The following is a 14283-nucleotide window of genomic DNA, read 5'->3' as shown; positions in this document are numbered from 1 at the left end:
CTGTTGAGATATGTAATGAAACCTCAGGGACTTTCAAAGTTAATGAGCAGAGATTAAAGCATTATATTGTTGGAGAACCCACACAAAAGGTTGTAGAGGTTTCATGGCTTGGTTCTCCAATCAGGGACACTTAGGTGATTTGGAGTGGAAGGTCAAGCTTAAGACCTTAAACAAGCGTTTCTTGGGAGGCAACCCAAGCGTATCCTTTTATAGTTTATTAATTTTTCATTTCATTTCATTTTCAGTTTTTACCCTCATTAAACTCAAAAGTGACATTTATTTTTCTTTTGTAGGTCATTCATGAAGATTGGGCAAATTGACACTTGTAGCAAAAATAAAGAATTGTAAGAGAGCAAGTATAAAGCAAAATACTGCACTTTATGCAATACCTGTGAACAGTAATACCTTTAAACTTGTGCTAAATTACTGATATTGCAATCTACTTGATAGCACATGTTTAATTTTGTGTCTTGTGTAAATTCTGTGAAAATGCAACTTGAATGAGGATCAAATTTGATATTTAGGATTGATGTGAGCTTTATTGAAGTGCAAAAATAGTGTTTGTTAAGTTTTACCTTTTAGTATATATATAATTTTGTAATCTGTTAGGAATTTACATGTCTTGTTTGAATTGCTGTTAGTTTTTACAGTCTGCAGATTTTTGCTACTGTTCATGCTACTGTTCATGCTGCTAAAAAGGTAAATTTCTATGTCCTTTCTGCAATTCTTGAATGTTTGAAACTTGTCTCAAATGCTGCTGAAAATGTACTTTTGGTATAAGTTCAGAAAGGAGATAATTTCATTAAGTGTGCAAAAGGGTAGTCACAATTGGTGCCTAAATTGAAAAAAAATGTTTGCATGAGCTAAATGGAAATATATAGTGTTTGATGAGTTCTACGAGATGATGAGCTTAAATCCCTAGATTTTATGGTGTTTGTGTGTATATGGTAATTGCTGAGGGTCATGACAGCATTCCATAGCATTTGGACTGCTTTTGGTAAGTAAAACTAAAATTTTTCCTAAAACCTGCCGAAACTTACTGATGATGTTGCTTGTCAAGCAGAGTCTTAAGCAAATTCTGCTGAACCTTATGCTTAACCCCAAGCATGGCCCATATTACCACATGTCTGCCCCATATTTTAAAAAACCCAAAAATTTTCGCCATTTTTACAAAAGCCTCGCTCAAACTCCCGATAAACCTCGCCGACTCCTTTCCCACGCCATTTTTTCCGGCAAATTCTTACGGGAAGCTGAAAGGTTTCTTTCTTTTCAATAAATGGTGAGAACTAAAATGTGGTCTACCCACAAACCCAAACCCCGGAAATCTCGATACTCTGTCCAATCGAAAATGGATACCCCATCCTCCATACCCATAAACCCTAACCCCAGTCCCAGTCCGCCGTTACCTCAGTCGCCCCCACCGCAAAAGCCGCCATTGCAGCAATCGCCACCACCTCAGTCGCCACCACTACCCCCAGACCAAACACCAACCCTCATTCCGCCGACTCCCCTCTCATCGCAAACTGAATCGCAAACTGAAACACCAATTCTCGACACTCATTCCCCAGAAACAATGCCTGAGCCTGCGCCTACTCAAACGAAAACCAAACATAAAACTCAAAAGGCTGTAGGTAGACCCAAGAAAACCCCTGTCGGAAAACGAAAACGAGTACCCTCTGTTCCTTTCAACCTAAATTCTCCACCCCACCCTTCCTCTGAACCAGTCAGCAAAAGGACTAGGTCCTCCTCGCAAACTCCAGCACCAGCGGTCCAAACACCTATATCTCAGTCACCCTTACACTCTCCAGCGGCACCTGCGTCATCTGCTAATGACCTAGAGGAGGTAATTTCTCCATTACCTTGGGCTTTTATGGATATGGATATGAAAAATGCCTATGAGAAATTAGTTTCTAAACCTATTTTGGCAAACAAGTATATGGATGAGCAGATTTTGAAAGAATTAGGCATTTATGACTCTGTTTTTGCTTATTTAGATGCTATCAGCTGGACTAATTTTGCTAAGATTAGGGAACCAGTATACAAGGATTTGACCCTAGAATTTTTGAGTTCCTTAAGGCTGGATTTCAAACCAACACTGCCTGAGCATAAAGATGTAATATATTTTCGATGTGCTGGAATTGATAGGGAGTTAGACATGGATGCTATGAATGCAATTTTTGGTTTTCAGGATTCGGGGTATAAAAATATTGAGTGGCAGCAAACTGTTTATGACCCTGTTCAATTCTAGAAAGATATTGCACCTTTTGGGGGTTATTATCGATAGAGGACTGCAAAAGCCTCTAGGATAGTCAATCATGTGTTGAAATACCTCCATAGGTTCATTTCTTACACTGTTTTAGGAAGGGGACACAGTAACAGTATTGTGGGTGCTGGAGACTTATTTTTCTTGTGGTGCATGAAGGAGAGAAAACAAGTAAGCACAGCTCATTTCGTAGCTACTCATTGGCACCAAATTGTCACGAAGCATACTAAAGGGAGTATAGTTTTTGGGGGGTATATAACTGCTATAGCAAACTCATTTAGCTTTGGTGCTAGTCTATATAAGCTGCTGCCAGTTTCTGGTGAATCATATATAGACAACACAATGTTGCTGCACATGGATGTTTGTGAGAAAGTAGGCCATACTTATACTCGATTCTGAAAGATCTCAAGCCACTGGTACAACAGGCCCCACTACCTTTGCACCAACAGAACCCCAACCAACCACTACACCACAATTTTCAACAGACATTTTATCCCTCTTAAGATCCTTGGAATCCAAAATAACAAGTTTAACTGTCCAGCCATCTGTTCCTTCACCCGACACCACAGAAATCCTTGCCACCTTGAAAAGCTTAGAAGTCAAAATTGACACCATGGGTCAGCAGCAGGTTAACCAAAAGAAGAAGCTAGAAAAGAAACTTAAAAAGAGATTTTTATCTCTTAAAAAGAAATAGAAGCAGCATCAACTCCAAATGTTGGAACTTTACAACAAACTGGCCCAATCTTACAACAATTTATATCATTGGGGCCAGGACATGTTTCAAGAAATGAAAGACCTCACAGAAAATTTGGAAACTGCTTTTGAAGCTTCGAATGACAATGAACCTACTGCAGAACCCGAAGCAGACCCTGGTGCAGCAGCAAAGCCTTGACAGCAGAGCTTGATCAGTAGAAACAGTTTTAATTTCTGTTTTAGGTTTATTTTGTAATCTGTTTATTTTAATTTTCAAACCTTAGTAATAGTTGTAATACTTTGGTAATTAGTTTTTGTGATTATACTTGCACTTCTTTCCTTTAGTTCACTTTATTTTATTTTATTTTATTTTCTGCTATGGACATAGTTACTCTATGAATGCTTTTTGGTTTAATTTTAAATTTAACTGTTAGATTTTATTTCTTTGCACTTTTTCATTTTCTTGCACATTATTTTTGCACCTTATCTTTTTCTTCAATCCTAATTTTGTTGACATTGATGAGTTACACAAATTTTCTTTGGGCCATATCTGTTTCACAGCAGTTGGAGGTAACAACTTACCCTTTCACCATTTAAGCTTATGGTATATTGTCAATGCTTATGCTTTCGCTTTACCCTATGCAGCAGGTTAAGCAACATCTTAAGCAGTATAAATTCATACATTTGGGATTCTTTTTCAAATTTTTCTCTCTCAAAAGCTTCATTATTAATATCATTTTGAGCTAATTTTGGAATTCTTGAGCTTATAATGATTTAATCCCCAATTGTATAAATTTCATTAATTAAGTAATTCACACTATTTTGCCCATCTTTGCATTCATTTTAAACATTAAGGACAATGTTTCATTTGAGTTTGGGGGTGAGGGTAAAATTTTTGCAAAAATTTTGCAAATTTTCATTCATTCATTTATTGCACTTCATTCATCCATATATAGATAATTCATACACTTATATATAAACCTCACGCATGTCTATACTCATACACATACATTTGCATATAGTTTTCATATAGATTACACTTAGTTTTAATTCGATTTATGCATTCATTTTAGGATCATGCATATCATAAAAATAATTTTTTACCTTGTCCTTAGAGGATTGAGAATTACTTTGAAAAGCAATTAAGCTTACTTTTAGAAGGGATTGATGGATTGAAAGTTCTAGATAGGTGCAAAGTTATTAGATTCTTGCTTTAGTTTATATCTTCTTAGCCAAGGGCCACTCAATCAATTGCATTGATTTTGAGTGCCTAGAGAAAACTCTAAGGTAAGAAGTAGCTAATTGATGTCTCACCAATCCTAGAACAATCTTCCTAAACCTTTCAAGGCGAAATCATAGCATGCACTTGAAAAAGAAATGATCTAGGCATTCTTTGAATTTTAAATCCATATTTTAGCCTTAGCCAACCTCACTTCAAAAATTTCCCTTTGGAACTAATTTGAGCCTATATTTATCTCTCTTATTCCTTTGGAACCCACATTACTACCTAGCCATAAACCCAAACACTTACCTACCCTCCATGAGAATAATTCTTTGAGTGATAGATACAGATAAATAAATATATATATATATATATATATATATATATATATATATATATATATATATATATATATATATATAAGACAATTAGTTGAGAGAAGTGACTAAAATAAAAAAAAGCTAGCAAATTCAATTATGGTATGTAAAGTAATTCACCACTGAAGTACACAAAGAAATGAGTTTGGGGGTAAATTGAAAGGGACAATTGTAATTCAAATTCAATATTATTTATATAGTCCCTCTAAAAGCTTCAAAATTATATGCTAGCATTGGTGAATAGTTGTAAAGTTCCTTCTCCCAAATGATTCAAAAAAAAAAAAATTTGTGTCTTGATCTTTTAATAATTTGATTATTCTCATATTTTGTTACCTTTATCCTTTTCTTGTTAGCCACATTATCACCCCTTAGCCCCATTACAACCCTTAAAAGTCCTTTTGATCTTTTGATGGTGTTGTGTTACATTAGTGGAGATTGGAATAGGAGAACCCATTACAACCCTTAAAAGTCCTTTTGATCTTTTGATGGTGTTGTGTTACATTAGTGGAGATTGGAATAGGAGAATTGCCTATGGGATTGTGATATCACTAATACATTCATTTACTTCCATCATTATTTGAGACACTTTAGTTTATGGATTACTCTATAGTCTATTTAGGCACGATTATTCCTTGTAATTGATTGGTTTGGGCTTGATGATATAGATAGTTGATCCAAGGCTAAGCGGTGATAACTTTGGCAAAGATTGAATTCTTTGCATTTTGAAAGTGGGTATACGGTTTGTTGGTGGCTAAAAGTAAGTTTGAGAGTTTGGATAAGTAATTTTCATAAGCTTAAGGTAAGGTACCCCAAATTGTATTAATTGTTTTTAATTTGCTTGAGGACAAGCAAAGGTTTGAGTTTGGGGGAATTTGTTACACTCATTTCATATAGGCATTTTTAGGGTAGTTTTGCATCCATTTTGTCCTCATATTTTAGCGTACTTTACGTTTTTAGCTTTATTTTATCTTATTTGTTAATTTTAGATACTTTATATTTGATTTTTGTAATTTTGTTATTTTTCATAGGATTTTGTGGCAAATCGAAGATCAATTAGTGCAATAGGAAATGATTTGAAGAGATTTGGAGTTCTTTAAGCATGGAGGAAAGTTAAAGAAATCAAACCTTGAAAAAGCAAACTAGCCAAAATTTGCTTGAGGCTTTGCTTAAGATCATGCTTAGGATAAAGCGGCAGTGCTTAAGGTGCAGCACAAGTCAAGTAGGAGCAGAAAAGTCCATTTTACTCTAAGTCTGCCGAGATTTGCTGAAGGTCTGCTTAACCTTAAGCAAAGGCGACGTAAGCTAAAATTTACTAAGAAGTCGCTTAGGTTAAGCCGAACCCTAAGCTGCATCGCCTAACGTGAATATTGTCACGACTTGGATAATTTTACACCTCATTTCCTATCCACTCCTTGACTCTTATTTACTTTTAGGGCAACCTTTTGGGACGATATAAATTCATCATTTCCTTATTTTTACCATAAGAGGGAAGGGAGAAAAGACAAAAAGGAAAGAAAATTTAATAGAGAGAGAGGAAACGCCATTCTCTCTTGGGGAGGAGCTGCTGCACCAGTTTTGGAGCTCCAGAAACCAGAGATTTTGGTTCTTCTACCTGGGCTTTTCTATTTTAGTCCTTTTATCATGTTTTTCTTTACTCTTCCATCAATAATTCTTGTAAATACCATTATGAGTGAGTAATCTCTTTAGATTTCAGAGTTGGGAAATATGTTTTAGATTGATTTGTAGATTTGAACTTGGTATTTCCTTATTTTACATAAATATGAGTTTTGATTCCTTCCTTGTGTGCTTGATTTACTTGCCTAATGTTGGTACCCATTGGGTATTGTGTTAATCTTTGATTGAAGGACCGAAAGGTGAAAGTTATTGATAGATAATCAAGGATTGGAACTTAAAATCATCTAGATTTAGAAATAAACTAGGATTTTAAGAGGAATTAATTATTGGTTACAAAACTTAATGGGTTTTAAAATAATCAAATAACATACGAAAGTAGGTTTGGTTATTTTAGAACACACTTTGGTTTGCTTGAAAAAGATATCAAAGGAATTTAGAATCAATTTCCTTCGAACTCTATTTTTTCCTAAAAATTGGAAAGCCCAAGACAAATCCCAATTAATTTATGCATAAACCCCCAACTATGGAGTCACTTTTACCATAATTAGACTTTCATTTGAATTACCCATTGTTAATTTAGTTTAATTGCGAACTAGAATTAGAATTAATTTGTTTGCTACTTACCCATTTCAATTAGATTAATCAATTTACCTTGCTCATTTACATTTACCATTCATTCATTAATCATTAGCCCAAATAATCTCTTCATTCATAGTTTGGTAATCAAACAGCAAATCCTCGTGGGAACGATACTTGATTCATTACTTTATTACTTGAGACGACCCGTATACTTGTGGATTAGTCAACATCACCTTTAGTCTTGAGGGACGCCGATCTCCAATCTATAAACCAGGAGTACAATCTGCGGATTGACTCCTTTGAACTGATCAAATGCCATGGCGATCATCGGGCCGACCATTTCTTTGATGAGGGCAATCTCATCATAGTGTATGAAGAGCAACTGAAGGCTGGGCTCTGCTTTCCCTTGGACGAATTTTACAAAGCCGTCCTAAAATTCCACCATGTCTTGGTAGCCCAAGTGCATCCGAACTCCTAGCAGACTCTAATAGCCTTCCGGGGCCTCTGCCGAGCTAAGGGACTGGAACCCATAGCCAAAGTCTTTGCCGAGCTGCATAGACTCGCCCGAAGGAAGGATGATGAGTTCTAGTTCTTCCAAGCTAAGCCCCATTGTTCTCTCTTTACTGATCTTCCTTCTTCATTGAAGAATTGGAAGAACCGATTTTTTATTTTGAGGAGCAAGATTCAGAATGGCTTTGAGAGGATCCCACAGAGTTGGCAACACCTGGTCGCTCTGATCCCAAAAAAGATCACTTTAAATAAGGATGAAGACGCCGTGGTGACAGAGTTAAAGTCTCAGGTGTCCACTCAAAAATTCTCTTGCTTAGACGCAGTGATGGCCGAACTGCAGCATTGGATGATGCGGCTGGTCACTGGCGAAGAATACGAGCTTCAGCTCTCTGACCTCGGCCCTGGTACTATCCATATCTCTGGTCTCTGAACCTTAGCGAACTCACTGACTTTCTTTTTCGTGCAGGTATGGCGAGCGGTGATGCTTCCAGGGAGAGTCGCAAACGAAAGAGGGAGGTTTCTAGAAAAGTGAGGGCGATGAAGGGGGCTGCCACTGCCGATGCTCAGACACCTCATCGTGAATCAATAGAGGTGCCGAGCTCTCCTCCCCGACCTCAGGAGCAACCGATCCCTGAGGTAGAAGTCCTTGCCCCGACTCCTCAACAGATCGAGCTCCCACCTCCCCCTCCTCCTCCGACCTCTTCCCATGTAGAAGGGGAGTCTTCTGGTCCCACTGTCAGGGCACTTTCCCTAGGCGCACAACTTCTAATCTAGTCGTTGGAAAGGAACCGCTCTACTAGGGGGAACCCCGGCCTGGCCAAAGTCATGGGAGCTTTCATTTGCTTCTAAGAAGATCAGAATAGGTTGGCAGAGGAGAGTTTTGATGATATCTTGGCTCAGACAATGAGCTTAGGCTTAGAGGCCATTGCAAACCAGCATATGCTCAGAGAGAAAGCTCATGGCTTGAAGAAGGAGATCCTCAAGGTTGTCCAAGATGCCTCTGCCGCACAAGCTCAGCTCTCCTCTGCTAACGAGTACATCGCCAGAATGGAGGATCAAATGAAGCATTATGAGGAGAGGATCATTGAAGTGGAACGAGAACTCGAAGACTCTCGAGCTGGTTGGTCTACCGACCTCTCTCGTTATGCTGAAGACCTTCGGGTGAAGGAAGAAGAGCTCTGAGCCTAGGATGAGGAGCTTCGAGCTAAGGAAGAGGAGAGCACAACGAAGGAGGCCGGGGCTTATATAAACGCTCATAATGACCTTATAGCTGAGCTGAAGAGACGATATCCTCAAGAGAACTTCTCCTGGATGAACGAGCTCGCCCCAGAGGCCAAAGACGAGAGCGACGAGGAGCCCGAGAGAGAGAGAGAGGGTGAGCGAAATGTAGAACAGGCTGGAGGATCACCTCCAGCCGAATGACTTATACTTTATTTTGAAATGAAATGAAATCCCTTTTTGCTCAATTCCTTGATGAGATCGAAAAGTATCCAAATTGTATGAGTGCTTGATTGTTTGAACGTATTAGGACATCAAACTTAACAGCGATTATTAATCTAGGTATAAGAGGTCGAAAGAACATTGTAACCATGAGATCGGCCTAAGCCGAGACCAAACACCAGATAGAACTTTAGATCATTAAAATTGAAAACTTGATTTGAACACTTAAGATCGGAAACACCATTAAGTCAGACTGAAACCTTAACTTTATTAAATGATTTTCCACAATATTTATAAAGGAGAGATTGGAAATGAGATTGGATGGCATGGGGACTTGATATTGGTGTGATCTCCTTTGTTGAGAGATCGGAAAGCATTTGACTAGATGCGGGATCGGTTTATTTCCTAATCAAGTTACTTGTGATCGAAGAATGTCAGTTGGGGGTCGATTTTCAAAATTCATTGACTTCGGTGATCGGCCAAAATATGGTGTCGACAACATTGGGATTATTAAAAATACCCAAAATAATTTAATATTATGAAATAAATGACGAAATTTAATTCGCTATTAAAAATTAATTAATTAATTTTTTTATTAAGAATATCAATTTGCTTGAAAATGAAATTTAAGTAAAATATGACTCAAACTCTTAATAGCATGACAAAAATAACCCTTTAGATATTATATAAGAGTTATCTTATTTATTAATTCATAATTTTATTAATTTATTAAAAAAATTTGTAACTTAAAGTCCTACTATTATTTTTTAAAATTTTTGAACGTAAAATCCTATTATTACTAAATCTTTATGTTATTGCATATTTTTTGTTCTTTTTATAATACTATTCTTTTAATATTTTTTTTAATTATAACTCTATTAATTATAAGGGTTTTAATTTCATAAATAAATTAACATAATTTAATTGAATAAGACTTATCAAAAAGAAATTATCTAGTAAAAACATACTAATAAATCCTAATTTAAATACAATTAAGTTAACAATTACAATTTATGTCACGATCCAAATTCTGGGCCAGACCGGCACTAGAACTTAGGTCAGTATAAGGCCCCCAAAGCTAGTAGTAAACCTAACTATTCCTAAACCAACTTTAAGACCCATAATTATAGTCAAATTTCAAGAAAATAAATGAATAGAGTCCGGCCATAAATTGGATTATCTAATGGGGAGTTATTAGCTCACTCGACCTGTAAGCACAATATATCTAAATTTAGGGAGCTCAGCTCACCCTCACAATCCTCAAACAAATAAATATAATTCAAAGGGAGTTCAGCTGCCCCATACAAGCACAATCACATAATAAATTTTACAACACCCACCTAAATAAGTTATTACAATTTCAAAAAAAGTCTAATATACTACCGGTACATGCGGAGTTCTAGAATATAAAATAAGGAAATAAAAACGCAATGAAACTACTTCTGGTAAACCTGCTTTCTTTCGTAAACTTGTGAGAAATAAAGCAGGTTAATCTCAAAGAGTTCTCCTGTCATCTGGGAAAAATAGTTGAACAGGAGTAAGCGTTCGACTCGTAAAGTAAGATATTGATTTTAAATATAATTTTCATAACTATCTAAGTCAATGCATTCCTATGTATGAAATGTAATATACACACATATAATCAAACAAGGCAAGCAAAATTCACACAAAAAATAATTTGAAGCACTCATACACCTATGTGTCACATCAATCATATATATATATGAGAGTCAATCCCCTATACAGCTCTCTTAATTTCAACATCTGCCAGCGAGATCAACTTGAGCCAGACTTTCTCTTAATAATTCAAATACGTGGGTCAGTGAGATCAACTCAAAGTCGTACTCACTCTAAATTATCCACAAAAAGGATCGGGTCCTAACGAGTCAATCTCCAGCCGTGACTACCTGTCCTATCCATATCCATTAAATATGCAATATAAGGTTTGCCTAGTAATTAACTATATACATATATTTATAAGTGAATGCATGGACATGCCTTGAATATATAATAATATTGAAATTATAAATAAAATCAATATCTACTCACGACACATCAGATATCACTGCCGCAGCTAAGCTGAAGAAGAAGGCTGATTTCGATCACCTAAATAATTATATTGTGAATTTATCAGTACTGACACAAAATAAGAATTTAAAGAATCAAAGATATCTTAATTTATATCGAAAATTCGACAGAATTTTCCCTATACCTAAGACCTATCTAATATGCAAAGTAACTCAAACAAAACTTTTATAACCCAAGGTCTCAAGTCCACATTTCAATAACATCATAGGGCCCCTCCTGGGCCTGTCAAACTAGACAAAACTCTAGCAATCAGATAATTTAACTATAATGCTTAAAACTACCATTCTGTAAAAACTAACTAAACCAACTTCAAAGATTCTATAAATATGCCCTGCAGTCCTTAACAATGCTATTGCAAAGGAAATTATAATTTTATGGCTATCTACGAATATGTCATGAATTTTTATTATAAATCCGGCATTAGGTAAATAAAACAATTTGAAGTTCAAGTTTACCTATGCTAATTCTAAGTTAGGTCTGTAATATTGACTTGCTTTCAAGTTAGGTCCCGCAATCTGCCTGTCCAGCCAAAAAATGTAGATTCAGGGTGGCGATGAAATTTTCATAAAACGAGAATACTTACGTGAAGCGCACAATACTAGGAGTTAGAATAAAATTTTTATTTAATTAAATAGACTCATTAAAGACCTAAAAAATTACTGCAAAGTTCATGGGACCCACCGGAATTTTAATGTCTGAAAAATTTAAAATTTATGTTGTTGTGAAACTCTCACCAAGTAGAGCGTGCTGGTAGTCTCAGAATCTCCGTGGGGTTTATGGTTTATGAGAAATCTACCCAAAAGTTTAAATAAGCTAAAACTTTTCTGACTTAATTCGGACAAACCACTTAATAAAAATTGATATTATAGGTGTATTTGGAAAGCTCTAAAAGAGTAGAACACGTTGGAGACTGAACCCAGTCCGATTAGTAGCTAAATTGCCGAGATTTGGTCCAGGAAGCTCAAACGGTGCGCTACGTAAGGGAGGTCTTTTGGCATGTTTTTTTGGTCACTGGGGAAGGCGGCCGACGGTAATGAAGCAGGCCGAAAGGGCGCCGGCGTGGGGAGAGTAGGGGAGGGTGGTCAATTGGCGGTGGGGGAGGAAGGAGAGCAAGAAAAGAGAAGAAGAAGAGAGGGAGGTGGTGCACGTGGGACAAGAGGGAGGGAAAAAAAGAAGCAGGTCCGATTAGACCAGTTCGATTTAAGAGATCCGAAATTTTATTTTTACTCTGTCCTTGGACCCAAAATGAGGCCTAAAAATTTCAAAAAAATTACAGAAAACTTAAAAAAATTTATGGAGTCTAAATATATTTTTAAACTTGCCACGTGGTCTTTAAATTAATTTTTTAAAAATCGACAAAATTAATTGTCTCTAAAAATCAAAACCGGATTTTGAAAATCTAAAAAATTTCAATTTAATTTCTATAATATTTAATACAATAAAATATTATAATTTACGTATAAAATAATTATTTAAAAATTCAGAATGTTATAATTAAGAAAAAAAAACACAATTTTACATAAAAACAAAAGGAAAAAAAATATTTTTCCAAAAAAAAGAAAATAAATATTATAATTTTTTATATTATAATTCTATTATAACTTGGAAAGTAATGTAGAGATACTTTATAAATAATGAATAAAAAAATAAATACAATGAGAATTATATTAAATGTAAAATTATTATATATTAAATTAAAAATCTATTTATATTTATAATTTATAATGTATTAAAGTGACAAGGGGAAATAATAAGATGGATAAAGTAATCACGGCAATTTGATATTATGACAATAAATGCTTAACGTAAAGTTATTGGTTATTGAAAATTAATATATTTTAAACAAAATAAAATATTTTAAAATTAAGAAAATAAGAATATTTTAAATTAATTAATATTAATTTACATTTTTATGTTAATAATAATGTGAAACTTAAAAATTTATTGACATTAATCATCTAATAAATTACATTATTTTTTTAAGGAAAATGTGCAGAGATAAAATAATTAAAGTTATAAACTTATATATATATATATATTAAAAAATCCTGAACTATATAAAAAGTAGAGTTGATGCTTTAAAAAGTATAAAATTAAATGTATAAAAAAATTTGAAAGATATTATGATAATGAATAATTAAATTTAATTAGCTATTGAAAATAAATATATTATAATAATATTATATTATTTATAAAAAATAATAAAAAATTATATAAAAACAAATTAAAAAGTAATGAATATAAATAATGTGCATATTACGTTCAAAAGAAATTAGTATCTTAAAATGTTAAAAAAATTCTTCTTAATTTTACTTGTTTTGTATATGTTAAGTTTTATCTTTTATTTTTTTTTTATATTTTTATTAATACAATCTCTTTAAGAAAAATAAAAATTGTGCCCCTTCTCATTGTATATAATACTTTTGCAATTCACTCCTTAGGCTGCAGTTTTGAGATTCATTGATAAATTTATATTGTCATATTATTATATCAAATAATTTTTAATAGAAATTATTCACAATAATTTTTGACAAAAAGAATCTCAATAATATAAAAATCATCTGAAATAATAATTTTTATAAAAAAATTAATTTATGTTAAAAACGTATAATTTTACTTTAACTTCCATGCCAAGAACATAATAATTTTAGATTTTTTTTTGCCTTTAATGTAATTATAAAAAAGAGCATTATATAGTGCTTATGAATCAAATATATAATTTGTAATATAAAAAATTAAAATTAAATTATTTATAATATTTTTTTAAAAAATTGATTATAAATAAAAATTTAGTTAATTGTAGGTAAAAAGTTTAATATTTTATATTAAATATTTTATCAAAATAATATTAACAATAAATAAAATTTTAAACATAATGGAATTAGAACTTTGATTTTTTTTGGAAAATTTTAAGATTATTATTTTTTTTATTTTTATTTAGTGCAATTATGATAAAGTTGAAGACAAAAAATTCTCTTTACTTTTTTCTAAATTGGAGAAAATTCTAAATATTAAAATTTACGAAAGAAAAAAAAAATCAAATGCAAATTAAGATGGTTATATTTTCAATGTCATAATTAATTATATATAAAAATATTATTTTTAAATTAAAAATCTTAATTAGTCCAAAAAATAAAGAAAATAGAAAAATTAGGAGAAAATTTCAAAAATAAAAAAAAGTCACATACAATAAATATAATAATTAAGATAGTTATATTTCCAATGTCATAATAATTAATTATATATAAACACATTAATTTTAAATTAAAAAATTTAATTAGTCTGGTAAAAAAAAGAAAAATAAAAGAAAATTAAGAGAAAAATTAAAAATTTTGTAACAATTAAATAAAATGCTAAACAAAGAAAGGGTCGCCTTCTCTTTACTTTGATTTTAATATAGACGCATAGATAGATATATATATAGATATAGGTAGATAGATAGATAATTTTATTTTAAATTAAGTTAAATTAATAAT

The 14283-nt window shown here is 33.2% G+C and overlaps 1 protein-coding gene across 1 annotated transcript; it reads left to right on the top strand.

Annotated features, from left to right (window-relative positions):
- The first annotated feature begins 1348 nt into the window (after window positions 1-1348).
- LOC131175253 (vegetative cell wall protein gp1-like) lies at window positions 1349-2248 on the top strand. Its single transcript, XM_058138958.1, has 2 exons — window positions 1349-1843; window positions 2189-2248. The coding sequence occupies exons 1-2, from the start codon at window positions 1349-1351 to the stop codon at window positions 2246-2248; spliced, it is 555 nt and encodes a 184-aa protein (XP_057994941.1).
- Window positions 2249-14283: the final 12035 nt, after the last annotated feature.

Source organism: Hevea brasiliensis, chromosome 17 (assembly GCF_030052815.1).
Source record: "Hevea brasiliensis isolate MT/VB/25A 57/8 chromosome 17, ASM3005281v1, whole genome shotgun sequence".
NCBI lineage: Eukaryota > Viridiplantae > Streptophyta > Magnoliopsida > Malpighiales > Euphorbiaceae > Hevea > Hevea brasiliensis.
This window is presented reverse-complemented; position numbering and strand designations above follow the sequence as displayed.